At 45.6% G+C, this 19,530-nt stretch overlaps 1 protein-coding gene across 8 annotated transcripts in view; it reads left to right on the top strand.

Annotated features, from left to right (window-relative positions):
• The window catches only part of SRCAP (Snf2 related CREBBP activator protein), a 36,864-nt gene continuing 17,334 nt past the window's right edge, over positions 1-19,530 (top strand). For 4 of the 8 annotated variants that reach the window (XM_081133593.1, XM_081133595.1, XM_081133592.1 and 1 more), the window contains exons 1-20: positions 297-599; positions 1,732-1,805; positions 2,139-2,401; positions 3,603-3,854; positions 5,722-5,907; positions 6,153-6,293; positions 8,668-8,890; positions 9,006-9,283; positions 9,914-10,007; positions 10,143-10,232; positions 10,958-11,146; positions 11,236-11,552; positions 11,656-11,833; positions 12,582-12,718; positions 12,950-13,119; positions 13,232-13,424; positions 14,982-15,118; positions 15,215-15,401; positions 18,704-18,873; positions 19,257-19,522. In XM_081133593.1, coding sequence (XP_080989719.1) covers positions 2,348-2,401; positions 3,603-3,854; positions 5,722-5,907; positions 6,153-6,293; positions 8,668-8,890; positions 9,006-9,283; positions 9,914-10,007; positions 10,143-10,232; positions 10,958-11,146; positions 11,236-11,552; positions 11,656-11,833; positions 12,582-12,718; positions 12,950-13,119; positions 13,232-13,424; positions 14,982-15,118; positions 15,215-15,401; positions 18,704-18,873; positions 19,257-19,522 — 3,262 coding nt within the window. In that variant the 5' untranslated portion in view covers positions 297-599; positions 1,732-1,805; positions 2,139-2,347. Of the gene's footprint in view, positions 600-1,160; positions 1,314-1,731; positions 1,806-2,138; positions 2,402-3,602; positions 3,855-5,721; positions 5,908-6,152; positions 6,294-8,667; positions 8,891-9,005; positions 9,284-9,913; positions 10,008-10,142; positions 10,233-10,957; positions 11,147-11,235; positions 11,553-11,655; positions 11,834-12,581; positions 12,719-12,949; positions 13,120-13,231; positions 13,425-14,981; positions 15,119-15,214; positions 15,402-18,703; positions 18,874-19,256; positions 19,523-19,530 lie in introns of those variants that run through there. The other 4 variants (XM_081133597.1, XM_081133594.1, XM_081133591.1 and 1 more) reach the window with 3 other exon arrangements.

Genomic DNA, 19,530 nt, shown 5'->3' with positions numbered 1-19,530 from the left:
GCGCCGGCGGTAGCGATAGTGTGGTGGTGCTGGTGCTGGTGCTGGTGGTGGCGGCCGAGACGGCGGCGGCCATTTTGGTGAGGCCTCGGAAACGGCGGCGGCGTTTCGCTGGGGCTACCGTCTCATTTTTCCCACCCACCGTCTGCACCTCTGTGGCGTGAGAGGAGGTAGTGGAAGCAAGGCGGTGGCAGTAGTCGCAGGCCCCAGGGGAATTTAAAGGCCGCGAAGGCGGCGGCCAAGAGGGGGCCCTCCCCCCCTCCTCTTCCGCGGGAGGGGGGTGGTGCGTACGCCCCCGAGGACGCAGGTAAGGAGAGGGAGACAAGATGGCGGATGCTCCACAGTTCCCCCTCCCCTACGGGTGACTGCGCGCGCATCTTTCCGCCACCGCCTTCCCTCCCTCCTTCCCGGGGTGCTGCGCGCGCACCTTCGGCCGGGGCCCCGGGGCCGGTACGCGAGGCTGTCGGCGCGCTCCCATAGAGAGACAGGCTGAGGGGGGCCACGCCGGCCGGCGCTGGGCCTGGGCGCGTCTCCTCTCCCTTCCCGCCCGTCTGCGCACGCGTGCCTGAGCGAGCCAGCGAGCCCTGAGAGGACGGACCCAGGTGTGCTCCTGCCCGCCTACCAACCCCAGCCCCCCTCGGGGGCGCGCGGGAAGAGGAAGGGGGGCGTGGGATGAGTAGTCGGGGCGTGCGCCCACCATATCCAGTCAGGGACCAGGACCTGGCGGCTTGAACCCTTCCTTATCTTAGTCTTTCGCGGTCTGGTAGTGGGAGGGGGCTTCTTGACGGGCAGGGATGCGAGGCTACCCAGCCCTGCGACCCTTGTGTGCGTGGGCTTGGGTTCTGGCGGGAGCCCCCGGGCGATGCGCGCAGCCGGCTCGCTCTGCCTCCAGCCGCGCACGCGCGGGCCCCTCCCCCACTCGCGCGCACGTTGGGGTGGGGTGTTGGTCTTGGAGGGGCGGGGCTATCTTAGGGCTAGTGGCAACTTGGGGCAGAGGTCAGGGGTCATGTTGGGTCAGACTGTTGGGAGGGGTGAGAGACAGTAATAAAGCCTAGGGTTAAGAGTTCAAGCAAGCTTCTTGGATTCCAGTTAGCTCGGGTCCTGTGAATCTGTTGTGAGGAGGGAGTGAATCAAAGGCAGCACCTTGGTTAAGGAATTTCCTTAAACACTGGGGAAACACTTCCGGGCCTTGTATGGGTTTACCCTGCCTGTTTCCGGGCCACGGTTCTTTGCTATGCGGCCTTCCTCACATCTGATTGTTCCTCTCATGTTTCCTGCTCTAGTTCTTGTGTTTCGGGAAGTGTCTCCTGGTGCAGGTATGGGAGTGGGGGGGGGGGACCCTGCCCTGAGGAAGGGTGGGTTGTCCTGTGACTGTTCTGCCCTCAATAGCAAGGAGAGCAGGCTGCCAGGCACCCAGTACCTTTTTGAACTTCTAGATGTGATGAGGTTTTTTCTTTGTTATTTGTCTTCCATTCAGTGTTGGAACCTTTTCCCCATAGGCTTTTTAAACTTTGTTTTGCTTCCTTCCCTGCTCTTCCCACCAGCCAGAATCTTGATTTGCTTTGATTTTTCTGAAATAGGAGCTTTTCCTAATACTGTAACTTTTTTTAGCCTTTGAACTGATTTGGGTATATTTAAAAGTCTCAAAAGTTGGTGTAAAGAAGGCTCTGATGGATGCTGGTAAATGTGGATTGATTCCTCACTGCTGTTTTCTTCCCCTTCTGTTTGTTTCAGTTGTGATTCCCCTCAGTACGGCGGCACCGTGGAAGTACAGACTTTCACAGGGGGTGTGGTCTCAGCTCACACAGGTAAAGGTTCAGATACCATTTTGTGTACTGATGCTAATGAGAGATGAACGATCCATTTAAGTCAGGATTTTTCCTGCAAGGCTCTATCCTCAGTATGTAGAAGGAACTAAGTAAATATTTACTATGGAATGAAAAGTACCTGGTTCATAAGGTAGATGTGAGGATATAGAATACATCAAGTAAGTACTAAGTAAAGTATCTCACGCATAGTAGATGTTTAAGAAGTGCAAGCTGTAATTAGTGTTTATTTGGCTTTTTAATGTTATTTCTGGTTATCTAAAAGATTCTTAAATATTTTAAAATCCTGTTTCTACTCTTTCTACCCTACGTTAGGTGCTCCAGAGGCCGGTGGACCTGAGCGGAGGCTGGGACGCCCTAGTGGGCCCCGGGCCCTGGAAGGCGGGTCCCGGTGGCCTGTGGCCCAGAATGAGGCCAGCTCCCAGCATGCCCTGCAGCCGGACGCCAACCCCTCGGCCAGCAGCAGTGGTGACAACGACCCAGTCGTACTTCAGGCATCCAAAGAGGAGCCTGGGAGTGGGACCATGCAGAGCAGCCCCTCCCCTGCTCACCCTCAACTCCCAGTCCTACAGACACAGGTTTGAAAGTGGGGAGGATTCCTTCTCTGCTTCTGCTTTGTGGGCTGCTGGCTCTGAGGCAGAAGTATGGCAGGTCTTAATCATATTTCTATAATCCTAGCTACCTGGGTACTGAGATAGGAAAATCTTCAAGTGGACTGGTAAACCTGTTGGATACTTACATTGTACTTGATATTAGTGTATCGTTGATCTCTGAGAGTGTGGAAACTCCTCGTTACCTGAAAAAGGTTGAATTAGGCCAGGTTGAAAATGGAGGTTGGGACAACATGCTCCTAAGACTGTCTGCGAATAGCTCAGTTTCTTTCTTGGAACTAGAATAAGCGTTATGGGTGATTGTGTGTTTGTGGTGTTTGTTCCTTTTTCATACCAAGGAGGTTAAGGGAGTAGGTGGGGAGATGATTAGACAGACCTAGGTTTGTGTATAGTAGGCTTTTGATGGTTATGGATTTGATATTTATAATTTTCCTGAGCAACTGGGAAATTTTTTGACATACAGTCTTTTGTCATTTAGCTGAGTAAAAATTTGAGTGGCACACTGAAGCTTGTGTGCTGGAATGAATTTTATGAGTTACCTCACTATCCACGTTTAAGTAGGACTTCTTTCTCTACTTCTTATTGCTTGTGCAAAACCTTGAGAAATAATAGGTAGGTGTTTGAGGATAGTGACCAACTTCCCATCCCCTTCCCCTCACACCTCCCCAGTAAAGGAAACTAACTACCAAGATTGGTAGTGAATATAAAGAGGTTTAGATGATCTTGGTTTTGGCTTTCTGAGGCCTTTTGAATTCAGTGGTAGCTCAAATTTATTTGCATAGGTTACTCTGCCATACTTGCTGTGAAAAGGTGGGAAAAATGGGGATGTGTTTATGTAAGTGAAACCATTGAGGTTCTGAAAGGTCATTAAAATTTGAAATCATATGTTACAGTACTCTTGAATACTGTAGCTATGAAAGAATACTATGTAGTGTTCTTTAACACCATCAGACTATAATTCCTCTTGCATGTCAGGCCTCTACTGTAAGCTTGGCTCTGTTCTCTCAACATGTTATTAAAACTTTACCCCAAAGGTTTGTATTTACAAAAGGAGGTTGATAACTTTCTTTAGAGTTTTTTTCTTGTGAAGATAGAATGAAATAATGTACTTCAAACTCCTGGTACAGTGCTAAGCATTCATTTTATCTTTCATTTTCCCCTTTTCTAGATGGTGTCGGACGGCATGACAGGCAGCAATCCTGTGTCCCCTGCCTCATCCAGTTCCCCAGCCTCTAGTGGGGCAGGTGGCATCTCCCCCCAGCATATAGCTCAAGATTCCTCTCTGGATGGACCTCCAGGGCCCCCAGATGGTGCCACAGTGTCCCTGGAGGGGCTCAGCTTACTCCAGGCCTCTGACCTGGCTAACAAGGGCCCAAAGTGGGAGAAGAGCCATGCTGAGATTGCAGAGCAAGCCAAGCATGTATGTATTGGGAAGACTTGTGAGGATTCTTGAGAATTTTCTTCCCTGAACTCTTGTGTTCCATGGATATTTTACATTTCTTTTCTCGTCATGTATAGGTTCTGCCTTAACTTACATGATCTTGAGCAAGTCACTTGAACTCTGAGCCTCGTTTCCCCTTCTATAAAATAGGGATGGTGTAATAGTCTATAGACTGTCAGGAGGTTTAAATTAAGGACGTAAAAGTGCTCTGTAAGCTATGAGGCCCTTAAGATTTACTGATTTCTGCTTATTTATCCAGTGGTAAGTGTGGTCCATGGGCCTGCAGCATGAGCATCGCCTGGAAAATTGTTAGAAATGCAAATTCTTTTTATTGAAATGTAAATTCTTAATACCTCTCTTCCACCTACTCATTTAAAATTGAAGGATGGGGCCCACCGGGCATGGCTCAATGGTTGGGCATCAACTTAGGATCCAGGAGACCATGGTTAGATTCCCCGTTCCCGGGTTGCGGGCTTGATCCCCAGTCGGGGGGGGGGGGGGGGGGGGGGGGGGGAGGCACGGACATGCAGGAGGTAGGTGATCAATCACGATTCTCATCATTGATGTTTCTCTCCCTCTCCTTTCCTCTCTCTGAAATCAATCAAGATATTTAAAAAAAATAAAATTGAAGGGTGGGGCCCAGCATTCTGTCCTAAAAAGCACTTCAGATGATTCTGATACATGCTCAAATTTGAGAGCCATTGGTCTTAAATGTCCAGTCATTCTTGATAATTTTTAGTTCTGTGATTCATCTCTGGGTATTATTTCCTATGGATTAGTTTTTGTCAGGAGAGGACAAGAATAATGAGGGCAGTTGTCAAGTTTTTAAGTCACCTCTGTTAAATGGAAAAAATTAAAATGTTTTTATTTTTTCCCTTATGAAATACAGGGTGGGGCACAATAGGTTTACAGTTAGTTGTTCATATGTAAAATAATATAATAAATAATACAAAAATAAACTTTCGCTACTCAAAACTAAATCTACTTTTGCTCCACCTTGTATAATCAATGTAGAAATAATGTGTTGTTTTTTTTTATTGTAGTCACCACTGTTAATGTTTTGGTGTATAACTTTACAGTATTTTCACCAAAAAAGAACATTTTTCTAAAAATAGTATTTTAAAAAAACAAATAAGATTGTATAAATTGGGCTTTATAGCATAATTCTAAACATGAGCATGCTCCTGCATAAGTAGAATCTACAGTGAGAAGAACCCTCATTTAGAGTCAGTAAAAAAAACTTGGGCCCGGCCGGGCGTGGCTCAGCAGTTGAGCTTTGACCTAGGATCCAGGTGATCGGGGTTCGATTCCCAGTCAGGGCACATGCCTGGGTTTCGGGCTCCATCACCAGTTGGGGGTGTGCAGGAGGCAGCCGATCAATGACTCTCTCATCATTGATGTTTCTGTCTCTCTCCCTCTCCTTTCCTCTCTCTGAAATCAATAAAGGTATATTTAAAAAAAGAAAAAAGAAAGAAACTTGGGCTCCCTGCTTCTCTCCGAAGTTCCCTTGGGATATGTTTTTCCAAGTCTTACCTATATTCATGGGGAGTGTGAAATAATGGAAAGAGTATGAAATTTGGTGTTTGGAATCATTAGACATTTTTAATTCTCAGCTTATTGATATTTCCTAGCTGTGTGATCTCAAGTAAGTCACATAATCTGCCTGATCTTTTTTTAATCATCTGAAGAGAGTTTAATACCTACTTGTAGGATTGGTATGTGGACTTAGGCATAAAACACTCAATCCAGCCAGTTCCTCTGCATAGTCAGTGCTCAGGAATTTAGCCATGGTCATGAGGTGAAATATATGTCCAGTAACTTGGTTAACCTAGCTCTCCCTCAATAGGAGGCTGAGATTGAGACTCGGATTGCTGAGCTTCGGAAGGAGGGTTTCTGGTCACTGAAGAGATTGCCAAAAGTGCCCGAGCCGCCCCGTCCCAAAGGCCACTGGGACTACCTATGTGAGGAGATGCAGTGGCTATCTGCTGACTTTGCTCAGGAGCGTCGTTGGAAACGGGGTGTGGCCCGTAAGGTATGTCTTCCAGATGGGCCTACTTTCCATTTCTTATTCAGTTCGCTTTTTTTTTGATGGGTGGGTTGATTGGAGGAAAACCAAACAGAACAGTGTAGGATGTTTATTAATGCCCATAATCTCAAGAGGCAAGCTGACATCCCAGGTTTCTTGATCCTGGTTATTTCCTTCGCTTTTGACTTGGGGAGAGGATGGGGGGGGTCTCACCTTGGAGTGTTTTTTATGCTGGTTCCTCTTTCCCACAGGTAGTGCGAATGGTGATCCGGCACCACGAGGAACAGCGGCAGAAAGAAGAACGGGCCCGGAGGGAGGAGCAGGCAAAGCTGCGCCGAATCGCCTCCACCATGGCCAAGGATGTCAGGCAGTTTTGGAGCAATGTGGAGAAGGTAGGCAGTAGGGTTTGGGAAAGGTAGATGCCTTGGGTTTTGGTGGGTAGCATGATAGCAGGAATGATCAAATCTTTGTGAGAGTGAATATTATGATTTCAAGCAACTCTTGACAACGTTTATATTGTGCATTGAGCCTTTCTTGCATTAAGTGCTATTAAGAAGACAGAAGTACTGTGGAAAATAGGCCCTGCCTTTGAGGACAGTTTAAATTTTTATTTTTACATTACAGTTGACATTCAATATTATATTGGTTTCAGGTGGACAACATAGTGGTCAGACATCCATATAATTTATGAAGTGATCCCCCAATAAGTCTAGCACACCCTTGACATTGTATATAGTTATTACAGTATTGTTGGCCATATTCCCTAGGCTGTACTTTACATCCCCGTGACTATTTGTAACTGCCAGTTTATACTTCTTATCCCTTCACCTTTTCACCCAGCCCCCTAACCCCCTCCACTTCTGGCAACTCTCAGTTCTCTGTATCTGTGAGTCTTGTTTCTGTTTTGTTTGTTCATTTTAGTTTTTAGATTCCACATATAAGTGAAGTTATACGGTATTTGTCTTTTTCTGTCTCACTTAATTCATTTAGCATAATACTCTCTACTTTCATCCATGTTGTCGCAAATGGCAAGATTCTGTTCTTTTTTTTAATCTTCACCCAAGAATCTTTTTTCCATTGCTTTTCAGAAAGAGTGGAAGTGGGGCTGGGGAGAAACATCGATGTGAAACACATCAGTTGGTTACCTCCCACACATGCCCCAAACAGGGCCAGGGATTGAGCCTGCAACTTAGGTTTGTGCCCTTGGCTGGAATCGAACCGAGGACCCTTCAAAGTCTGCAGGCCAATGCTCTAATCACTGAGCCAACCTGGCTAGTGCAAGATTCCATTCTTTTTTATGACTGAGTAATATGCCATTATATATATGTACCACCATTGTGTGTGTGTGTGTGTGTTGTTTTAAGAGAGAGGAAGGAGGGGAGAGAGAGAGAGAGAACCATCAGTTTGTTGTTCTGCTTATTTATGCATCATTGGTTGATTCTCATATGTGCCCTGACCGGGGATTGAACCTGCAACCTTGGCATGTTGGGACAACTCTCTAATCAACTGAACTACCTGGCCAGGGCTGTACTACATCTCCTTTATCCATTTGTTTTTCCATGGACACTTGGGTTGCTTCATGTCTTGGCTATTGTAAATAATGCTGCAGTGGACATAAGGATGCATATGTCTTTTCTAATTAGTTTTTTGGATTTCCTCAGATATATACTCAGAAGTGGGATTGCTGGGTCATATGGTAGTTTTATATTTCATTTTTAAGGTTCTTATTTTTTATTTTTTTGAGGAACCTCCATACTGTTTTCCATAGTGGCTCCACCAATTTGCAATCCCACTAACAGCACATGAGGGTTCCCTTTTCTCCACACCCTTGCCAACATTTGTTGTTTGTTGATTTATTGATGATAGCCGTTCTGACAGGTGTGAGATGATAATTGTGGTTTTAATTTGCACTGCTCTGATGATTACTAGCCATCTGTATGTCCTCTTTGGAAAAATGTCTAATCAGGTTCTCTGCCCATTTTTTTAATTGGATTGGGGATTGTTAATAGGACTTATTGACTCCTCTAGGCCATCTGTTCTTTACAGGGCATTCAGCATGCTTTTTCTAAAACCTAACTCTGCCAGTCATCTGCTTAAATACTATCAAAGTTTTCATTAATTAAATTGTTCACATATATCAATGCCATTTTTTCTCAAGCGCTACCTGGCTTCTATATTTTCAGTCTTTTGTGCACTGCCAGTTCCTTTTCTTCTCTTTTCCATTGCAAACTGTTCCTTTTGCACATCCCTGGCTATTAATACATGGCTTTTTGTGCTGCTAGGAATGCCTTTCTCCTCATTTCTACTTAGGGAAGAGCTTCTTAGGCTTTAAGATTTAGGCCCAGCCCTAGCCAATATGGCCCAGTTGGAGCATTGTCCTGTACACCAAGAGGTGGTCGGTTCGCTTCTCAGTCAGAGCACGTACCTGGGTTGCAGGTTTGATCCCCAGTCCGGGTGCATGCGGAGGCAGCAGATAGATGTTTCTCTCTCCCTTCCTCTCACTCAAATCAGTAAAAAAGAGTAAGAAAAAAGATTCAGCTCCACATACATTTGCAAATCTTTCTGTGTTGCCTAAAGCTAAATTGGCTCTTCTCTCCCCTGTGCTCCCTTTGTGTTTTCCTCAGAAACACCCTTAAGTACATTCAGTTCATCCTCCTAAAAAAACAGCCAGGGCCTAGCATAAGCAGAGATTCCCTAAATGTTGAGTAAAAGAGTACATGAATAAAAGATTATCTTGATGAACCATCCATGTCATGCTTGTGGCAGGTGGTGCAATTCAAGCAACAGTCCCGGCTGGAGGAAAAGCGAAAAAAAGCTCTGGACCTGCACCTGGACTTCATTGTGGGGCAAACTGAAAAGTACTCAGATCTTCTGTCTCAGAGCCTCAACCAGCCACTAGCCTCCAGCAAAGCTGGTTCGTCCCCTTGTCTTGGCTCTTCCTCAGCTGCCTCTAGTCCTCCACCCCCAGTTTCCCAGCTGGATGATGAAGGTGTGTGTCCTCTTTGGCTCTGTTACTCTTCCTCATGTACCCTTTCAAGAGCTGAAAACCCACCCTGTGGCTTGCAGGGCCCCGTGGACTTTGTGACCTTGTTCTCCTGCTATAGATGGGGACTTCCAACCCCAAGAGGAGGAGGAAGAGGATGATGAGGAGACGATTGAGGTTGAAGAACAACAGGAAGGCAATGATGCAGAGACACAGAGGCGTGAGATTGAGCTGCTTAGGCGTGAGGGAGAACTGCCACTGGAAGAGCTGCTCCGTTCCCTTCCCCCTCAGCTGCTAGGAGGGCCTTCCAGCCCCTCAAGAACCCCATCATCTCGTGATAGTGACACCAGAGATGGGCCTGAAGATGGTGGTGAAGAAGAGCCCTCTCAAATGCTGAAGGTATGGGCAGAAGGGGGGAGGGAGGGCTCAGAGAGGGAGTAGGACCGGAGGTTCTAGGACAGAGTTCTGGTCTATAGGTTGGTTGTGGTTTTAAGACTTCTACCTGGTTAAAGGTAATTTTGGGGCTCTCATTTGGGGGTAAATAAGGAAGAATCTGGGCTTGGGGCTAGTAGTCTGAGATGGGCAGAGTTTCTGTAGCAGAGGAGTGTACTGTACTCTTTAAATTGATGTCTGACCTTGAAAAATATTTATTCTGGCCCTTCACATTTCTGTGAAATGGTCCTGATACCCCTTTACTAGTTTGTAGATTTGGAGCTGAGATGGTTACCTTGAAGTCCCTTGGATCTAAGTTCTCTGTTTCTCCATATGTCTGAGTGCATGAGAATGGTGTTGGGGGCCTATACTTGTTATCTAGCACTTTCACAGGTCCTCCCCCAGGCAGTGGGGCCAGGATTTGGTAGCTGGTGCTGAAAGAAAACCCTTGATTGCATCCTTGCCCTGGGACTATGCCAGTGGCAGCTGTCACTCAATGGCACAGAGACACTGTTCTATAGCATCTTATTCAACGTTGTGCCTTTGTCCTGTTGGTCTAACCTTAGACTCTCTTCCTTTTCATCCTTTGCCATACAGGTGAAACCCCCACCCTCCTCTGTTAACCAGCATAACAAACAGCCTTGGCATCCCGATGAGGACGATGAAGAGTTCACTGCCAACGAGGATGAAGGTTAGGCCTGTTCTCTTTATCCTGTTGCCCCTTAATCCTTGAATAGCTTTGTCTTAGTGTTTCAGCCCTTCTCACTTCCTCTTGGCCTGTGTCTTTGCCTCCTCCCCATTGATCTTGCTTTACTCTCTTTCCTAGCGGAGGATGAAGAAGATACCATAGCAGCTGAGGAGCAGTTGGAAGGGGAGGTGGATCATGCCAGGGAGCTGAGCGAGTTGGCTCGAGAAGGTGACATTCAATAGACGTTGTTATGAGCATCTACTTTGGTGTCTCTGTAGAGTGGAAGGAATAAAGAGATGAGTAAGACATGTTTTATCTCCCCCTCCAGTTCTAATGACAGAGACACTTATTTACTAATTTACTTTTTTATATTTTTTTAATCCTCATCCAAGGATATTTTTTCCATTTGCTTTTTCAGAGAGAGTGGAAGGGGGGGAGAGAGGGAGAGAGAGAGAACAAGCAGTTGCCTCTCACATGCGCCCTGACTGGAGCTGGGGATCGAGCCTGCAACTGAAGTACTCGCCCTTGGCCAGAATCAAACCCAGGACCCTTCAGTCTGTGAGCTGACACGACCACTGAGCCAAATCAGCTTGGGCACAAAGACTGATTTATAAGTGAATATTTATGAGTAGAATATGGTGACTGGTTATGATGACATTTTGAACAAAGTGATGTGAGAGCTCATGGAGGAAAGAGCCATTGTAACAGGATAAACCTTAAAGGGAGGTTCATCACATTGACATTGTCCTTCCCAGTGGAAGGCAGCACCATCCATGGTTCTAGCCCATGTTGTGAGGCTTGGATTTAGTAGCTGGTGCTGAGAGTAAACTCTTTTTTTGCCTTCCCTCGGACCTGCGCCTACCAATGACTAGGTAAAATGAAATGGCACCCTTCAAACCTCTCCTCCATCTCCTTTGACGCACCCAAAAACTCACCCTTTATTTTTCCTTCAGGTGAGCTATCTATGGAGGAGCTACTGCAGCGGTATGCAGGAGCCTATGCCTCTGATGCCTCTGCCCCAGGTTCTGGGAGTAGTGAAGAGGAAGAGGAAGATGAGGTTGATGCTAACAGCTCTGATTGTGAGCCAGAGGGGGCCACAGAAGCAGTAGAGGCTCCCCAAGAGGAGAGTAGCAGTCAGTCAGGTAAGTGTGTGGTCACGAGGCAGGAGCTGGGAGAGCAGCCACTGGAAGAGCAGGTACGGTGAGCACTAAGCCTTGGTCCTGTGCTGTAGACTCTGCTGAGGAGCAGAGCGAGGATGAGGAAGATGAGCACTCAGAGGAGGACGAAACAAGCGGGAGTTCAGAGTCAGAGGGACCCGCGTCTGACGGGTCCGAGGAGTCCCCGTCACAGAGCCGCACGGAGGAGGAGGAGGACTTTGGGGTGGAATACTTGCTTGCCCGGGACGAAGAGCAGAGTGAGGCAGATGGGGGCAGTGGACCTCCCACCCCAGGGCCCACCACCACTCTAGGCCCTAAGAAAGAAATTACTGACATCGCTGCAGCAGCTGAAAGTCTCCAGCCCAAGGGTTACACCTTGGCCACTACCCAGGTATCTCTAGGCCCCAGCTTCTGCTTTCTCATATCATGACTTTCCTGTTTATCAGTGACAGGTGCCTCAGTCCCACCTTGACACCTCTCTTTCTTCCTACCAGGTGAAGACACCCATCCCCTTGCTCCTGCGGGGCCAGCTCCGGGAGTACCAGCACATTGGGTTGGACTGGCTGGTTACTATGTATGAGAAGAAGCTTAATGGCATTCTTGCTGATGAGATGGGGCTGGGCAAGACTATCCAGACCATCTCCCTGCTTGCTCACTTGGCTTGTGAGAAAGGTAATTAGGCAGGGCCCTTCCTCTTGGGTCTCCTTGGGCAACTCCCTGGGGAGCTTATATAGTGGTGACTCCAGCTGCGGGATAGTGAAATACTCTTGCTAGAATCTTAATAGCTTCATTGGTTGGTCAGTAACTGTATAGAGAAGCCAGCATAAGTGCTAGGATTCTTAGGAAGGGCCAGACTGGTCAGGGCTAGGCCTGAGGAGCAAGAACCTTAAAATTTATATCTCTTTACCATCTCTCATTCTTATTTTTAAAAATTCATCTGTTTAGCCCGGCCAGGCGTGGCTCAGCGGTTGAGCATCGACTTAGGATCCAGGAGATGGGGGTTTGATTCCCCGTCGGGGGACATGCCCGGGTTGCGGGCCAGGCAGCCGATCAATGACTCTCATCATTGATGTTTCTATCTATCTCTCTCCTCCTCCTTTCCTCTCTCTATAATCAATAAAGATATGTTTAAAAAAAAAAAAAAAATTTCATCTGTTTAAAGTCTTTCTGAATTTTAATCTTTTTAATTGAGGTATATTGACATACTATGTTAGTTTCAGGTGTACAACGTGATTCAGTATTTGTATACATTGTGAAATGATCTCCACAATAACTTTAGTTAACATCTGTCACCATACATACTATTAAAAAAATTTTTTTATGATGAGAACTTTTAAGATCTATCTTAACTTTCAAATAATGGAATGCAGTACTAACTATAGCTACCATGTTATACATCTCTCATTCTTTTGCTAAACAGGTAACTGGGGTCCCCATTTGATCATTGTCCCCACCAGTGTGATGTTGAACTGGGAGATGGAGCTGAAGCGTTGGTGCCCCAGCTTTAAAATTCTCACTTACTATGGAGCCCAGAAAGAGAGGAAGCTCAAGCGGCAGGTTCGATTCTCCATGTGAACTCTTCCCCCCGCCCCCCAGTTGAGCCTCATTTTCTTTTAGACCCTTTCTTCAGATGACTTCCTTTCCTTCCCCTTTTTATTGCTCCATTTTGCTCCTGGGACTTTGTTTTCTCCCAGCCTGATTTCTTTCCCCTGAGGACCTTGGCATGTCTTCCCTTTACTCTTTCTTTATTTTCACCCCACTATCTGCTGCTTTTTCTTGATGCCTCAGGGCTGGACCAAGCCCAATGCCTTCCATGTGTGTATCACGTCTTACAAGTTGGTGCTGCAGGACCACCAAGCCTTTCGCCGCAAGAACTGGCGCTATCTCATCCTTGATGAGGCTCAGAACATCAAAAACTTCAAGTCGCAGCGTTGGCAGTCACTGCTGAACTTCAACAGGTAGAAATGGAGATGGGGATTCATGGGAAGGCTGACTTGGTCTGAACGTGGGATGCTTGGAAGGTTGAGAACTTGCTGACCATCCTTCCTCTAATTCCCTCTGTCTTTGCAGCCAGAGACGCCTGCTCCTGACAGGAACTCCCTTGCAGAACAGCCTCATGGAGCTGTGGTCCTTGATGCACTTTTTGATGCCCCATGTCTTCCAGTCTCATCGGGAGTTCAAAGAGTGGTTCTCTAACCCCCTAACTGGCATGATTGAGGGCAGCCAAGAGTACAATGAAGGTCTAGTCAAACGTCTCCACAAGGTGGGGCCTGTAACAGTTTGTCTGGTGTCTTGGGAATGGGGAGGAGCTAAGGGCAGAAAACCCTTAGGGAGAGGGAAGCCAGACAGATAGGCCGGATTCACCCACATGTTAAGCTGCAGTGTTTTCTTCAATGGTGATGTTCTTGTCCTTTTTTCTCTGAGTGGAATGACACTGCTCTTCAGTTCCTGTTTGGATTTTCTCTTTACCTGGCTTTCCTCAACTTTGTATTTTTGTTGTGTTTCTTTTTGCTCTCTCCCTTCCCTCCCTCCCTCCCTCCCTTTCTTGTCTTTTTGGCTCCTGTTTCTTTGTCCAGCTTTTAAATAACACCTCTTAGCATTTGGATCTTTACTTTTATTGTCTCCCAATTTATATATCTCATAGGCATATTCATTCAATAAGGCTTTTTTTGTTTGTTTTTTAAAATATATCTTTATTTCAGAGCGAGGAAAGGAGAGGGAGAGAGAGAGATAGAAACATCAATGATGAGAAAGTCATTGATCGAGCCTGCAACCCGGGCATGTGCCCTGACCGGGAATCGAACCCCGATCGCCTGGATCCTAGGTCGACGCTCAACCGCTGAGCCATGCCCGGCCGGGCTCATAAGGCTTTAAAGATTCCAGTTTGTGTGTTTATCCCTCAACTCTATAGACCACTTGGCCTGTATTTAAATTTGACTTTGTCTTTTTAAAAAATATATATATCTCGATTTCAGAGAGAGGAAGGAAGGGGGGGGAGAGAGAGACAGAAGCATCAATGATGAAAGAGTCATTGATTGGATGCCTCCTACACTCCCCAGACTGGGGATCGAGCCTGTAACCTGGGCATGTGCCCTGACCAGGAATCGAACCATGATGATCTGTATCCTAGGTCGATGCTTAACTGCTGAGCCATGCCTGGCTGGGCTGACTTTATGTCTTTAATCAAAAGTTGCTTTTAAATTCAACTCTGCTCTAACCCAAACATCTCAAGCTTTATAGCCTATTATTTCTATACTGTTTTGGTCAATCACACCATCATTTTGGTGAATCAAACTATAAACCAAGAAGTTTTCCTTAACTATACCTCTTCATCTCCCTTCGCCTCTTCCATGTTAACTTGATGACTCTGTCCTGTCAGATTTTACCTCCTGCGAGCTCAGATTTTGCCGTTGCCTAGGCAGCTGTCACTGCCCCCATTTTTTTTCTCAGTTTCTCTCCTGGACTTACTTGTATAATCTTGTATGTTTACATTTACTTTTTGAGATGTAATTTGAATATCCCTCCTGTATAGTCAGTTGCTCTGCCCTGAGTGCTCTTTATCACTTCTTATGTGCTCTTTATCACTTCATAATTTTAATGTCTGTCTCCTTCAGCAGACAATAAATTCCTTGAGAGGAGGGCTTGCATTTGACTCATCTTTGTGGGATTAGTTCCTGGCCTGCTGCATGGCTCCATGAGTGTTTACTGATGGGCTAAGGCAGCGCTCAGCTGGTCATCAAGCCAAGACCCAGCTAGAAGGGCTACACTAGCACTCATTGCCTGCTGTTCTCCTGTCAGCCTCTTGATTATTTGCTTTTAGGTTTTGCGGCCTTTTTTGCTGCGCCGAGTTAAGGTGGATGTTGAGAAGCAGATGCCTAAAAAGTATGAGCATGTTATCCGCTGCCGCCTCTCCAAGCGCCAACGCTGTCTCTATGATGACTTCATGGCACAGACCACGTAAGGGAGGACTGAGGGTGGACCCTGGGACTCTGGATTGTAGCAGAGGTCAGAGGTGAGAGTTAGGATGCCCCATTTATTTTTCTTCTCTTCCAGAACTAAAGAGACTCTGGCCACTGGCCATTTCATGAGCGTCATCAACATTTTGATGCAGCTGCGAAAAGTCTGCAATCATCCAAACCTATTTGACCCTAGACCTGTTACCTCCCCCTTCATCACCCCAGGCATCTGCTTCAGCACCGCCTCTCTGGTCCTAAGGGCCACTGATATCCATCCCCTCCAGGTAAGTAGTTGCCTCCAAAGTTATTGGTCCTATCCCAAACCTTCACTTATTTTCTTTAGGCTAGAGTCTGACCTTTTGTATCCTTCCCTCTCCTGTCATCTCAGCACTATTCCCCTAGTTTCATTGTTTTTTTAGCTGTGTGACTTTAGGCAAGCTAATTATTAACCTCTAACCCTAAATTTGCTTGCCCAAATAGGGATTATATGGCCTATTCTGTAGTAGGTTTGTGAGAATTGTGTTCATCTTTTGGAAAGGGCCTGGCATGTTAATAATACTTAAGTATTTTGTTTTTCTATTTCTTTCCTCCTTTTGGCTACTTCCTACCTGCCCCCTCTAATTTTTGTTTTTAGTGTGATAAAATGGATAACAAATTGTACTGTTTGAACCATTTTAAGCATATGATTCAGTGGCAATAAGTACAGTCACATTGTACAACCATTACCACCATCCATCTTCAGAACTTTTCTCATCTTTCCAAACTAAACTCTGTACACATTAAATAGTAACTCCTCATTGTCCCCCTCCCCCCAGCTCTTGGCAGCCACTATTCTTTCTGTCTTTAAATTGGAGTACTCTGGATACTTCGTATAAGTGGAATCATACAATATTTGTCCTTTTGTGAGTGGCATATTTCATTTAGCAGAATGTCTTTAAGGTTCATCCATGTTGTAGCATGTGTCAGAATTTCTTTTTTTAAGGTTGGGTTATATTCATATATTTACACATAACGTATGTACCACATTTTGATTGTCCATTCATCCATCACGGGACACTTGGGTTGCTTCCACCTTTTGGTTATTTAGAATAATGCTGCTGTGAACATAGATGTACAAATATCTGTTCAAGTCTCTGTTTTCAATTCTTTCTTCTTTTTAATTTTATTAAATTTTGGGGGGTGACATTGGTTAATAAAATTATACAGGTTTTAAGTGCACAATTAATTCTATGATACATCATCTTTATATCGTATTGTGTTCACCACCCAAAGTCAAGTCTTGTTCCCTCAGCATATATTTGACCCCTTTACCCTTTTCTACCTCCTTCCTACCCCTGTCGCTCTGGTAACCACCATACTGTTGTCTGCGTCTATCGGGTTTTTTTTGTTTGTTCTGTTTGTTCATTTGTTGCTTGCAGTTTTATATCCCACGTCTGAATGAAATCATGTAGTTCTCAACTTTTTTTTTTTTTTTTTTAATACATCTTTATTGATTTCAGAGAGAGGAAAGGAGAGGGAGAGAGAGATAGAAACATCAATGATGAGAGAGTCATTGATCGGCTGCCTCCTGCACGCCCCTGACTGGGGATCGAGCCTGCAACCTGGGCATGTGCCCTGACCGGGAATCGAACCCCGATCGCCTGGATCCTAGGTTGACACTCAACCGCTGAGCCATGCCCAGCTGGGCTAGTTCTCAACTTTCAATTCTTTTTTGGGTATACAGTCATCCTCTGCTTCATGATGGGGATTTGTTAAAAGAAATGTGTCTTTAGGTGATTACATCATTATGGGAACATCATGGCTTGCACTTACACAAACTACTATATACCTAGGCTGTGTGATGTAGCATATTGCTCCTAGGTTATATGCCTGTACAGCATATTAGGCTGAATACTGTAGGCAGTAGTAACACAATGGCAAGTATTTGTGTATCTAAACATAGAAAAGGTGCAGTAAAAATATGGTATAAAAGTTAAAAATGGTGCACCTGTATAGGGCACTTACCATGAATGGAGCTTGTAGGACTGGAAATGGCTCTGAGTGAGTCAGTGAGTGAGTGGTGAGTGACTGTGAAGGTCTAGGACATTGCTGTACGCTTAGGCCATGTTAAGCTTCTAACACAACACAAGGTTGAGTGAAGCACAAGAGAAAAGGATACAACCAAGAGATATGACAAATGAGAGATGTATGAGGCTGCTGCTGGCCTAACATGCATACTGTTAAACAGCAAACTTTTTAAAAATAAGTAGGAAAAGTACACTTTAAAATAACAGTAAAAGTATAGCATGGTAATTACATAAACATGTAATGTAGTTATTTATGATCATTATTAAATATGCCCTATACAGCCCTGGCTGGTATGGCTCATTTGATTGAGCATTGTCCCATGCACCGAGAGGTCACCAGTTCAATTCCTGGTCATGGCACATGCCCAGGTTGCAGGCTCAATCCCCACGGGGTGGGGGCAGGCAAGAGGCAACCAATCGATGTTTCTCTTTCCCATCGATGTTGCACTTTCTCAACCTCTCTCCCCCTTGCTTCCTCTCTCTTTAAAACATCAATAAAAACATGTTTAAAAAAAGCATGGCCCTAGCCGGTTGTTCAGTGGTTAGAGCACCAGCCTGCAGACTGAAGGATCCCAGGTTCAATTCCAGCCAAAAGCACGTACTTCGGTTGTAGGCTCAATCTCCAGCCCTTGTTGGGGCGCATTCCGGAGACAACCAGTGGATGTGTCTGTCTCACATTGATGTTTTGGGGTTTTTTCCTCCTACTATCTCTGAAAAGCAGTGGAAAAAAGGTTGGGTGAGGATTAAAAATAAGTAAATAATTAAAATTTAAAAATATACACTATACATAATTATGTGTGCTATACTTTTATATGACAATAGCTTTGTTTACACCAGAATTAACCACAAACATAAAGAGTTGCACTACAATATTAGCATGCCTAGATATCACTAGACAATAGGAATTTTTCAGCTCCGTTATTATCTTACAGGACCACCATTGTATATGCAGTCCTTCATTGACTGATGTGGTACATGACTGTATATCCAGAAATGGAATTGCTGGATTATGCAGTAATTCATAATTTTATTTTTTTATTTTTGAGGAACCGCCATTACTGTTTTTCATAGTGACTGCCAACACTGTTATTTTCCTGTGTTTTGTTTTTGTTTTTATTTTTTTAAGTAATATCTAAATGGATGAGGTGCTATCTCGTGATTTTGATTTGCATTTCCCTAATGATAGTGATGAGCATCTTTTCATGTGCTTATTGTGTATTTTCTTTGGAGAAACGTCTATTAAAGGCCTTTGCCAATTTTTAAATTGGGTTGTTTGTGCTTTTGTTAATGAGTTGTAGGAGTTCTTTATATGTTCTGGATATAACCTCTTATGAGATACATGACTTGCAAATATTTTGTCCCATTCTATGGATTGCCTTTCCATTCTGTTGATAGTGCCCTTGGATGCAGTTCAATTTATCAGTTCTTTCTGGTTTTCTGTGCTTTTGGTGTCATATCTAGGAAATTATTGCCACATTGGCCCCTTTGACACCGTGCTTTTGTGTTCCTTCTTGTGCCAGCGGATAGACATGGGTCGTTTTGATCTTATTGGCCTGGAGGGTCGAATCTCTAGATATGAGGCTGACACATTTCTACCCCGGCACCGCCTGTCCCGCCGGGTACTGCTAGAGGTGGCTACTGCTCCTGACCCCCCACCCCGGCCCAAGCCAGTCAAGATGAAGGTCAACAGGTACCAGGGCTGAGGAACAAGGGGATGGATTCCTAGAAAAAGTGGCTACAGCTGCCTGGGGGGATTGGGATGGCAAGGAGAGTTGGAGACTAGGCTAGAATGTAATATGGGATGGATGCAAAATATTGTGGAGGGATTGGGGAGAAAATAGAAGAGGTTCCTGGGAGGGGCCCTTGTGTTTGTCATTGATACCCATCCCCCCTTCCCTGCTTGGTGCTTTTTGGTTATATTGGATTTTCCCCCCTCTTTCTCCTTTGGGTCGTTTTCCTTTTCCCCCTTTGCTTTTACAGTCGGTCTTTCTGCCTCGTCTTCCTTGTTTCTGTGTTGTATCTTGCTCCTTATTCTCTCTCCTTACCTATTCACCCCTTGTTTTTTCCTCGTAGGATGCTGCAGCCAGTGCCCAAGCAAGAAGGCCGGACCGTGGTGGTAGTGAACAGCCCACGGACCCTCCTGGGTCCTGTCCCAGTCCGACCCCCTCCAGGCCCTGAGCTATCAGCTCAGCCAACCCCTGGCCCAACCCCTCCAGTGCTGCCAGCACCACTGATGATGTCAGCCTCGCCTACCGGATCCCCACTTATTCCAGCATCCCGGCCTCCGGGCCCTGTTTTGTTGCCTCCACTGCAGCCAAACAGTGGACCTCTTCCCCAGGGTGAGTTG

The sequence above is a fragment of the Miniopterus schreibersii genome (assembly GCF_964146895.1).
Source record: "Miniopterus schreibersii genome assembly, chromosome: 3".
In the NCBI taxonomy this organism is placed as follows: Eukaryota; Metazoa; Chordata; class Mammalia; order Chiroptera; family Miniopteridae; genus Miniopterus; species Miniopterus schreibersii.
This window is presented reverse-complemented; position numbering and strand designations above follow the sequence as displayed.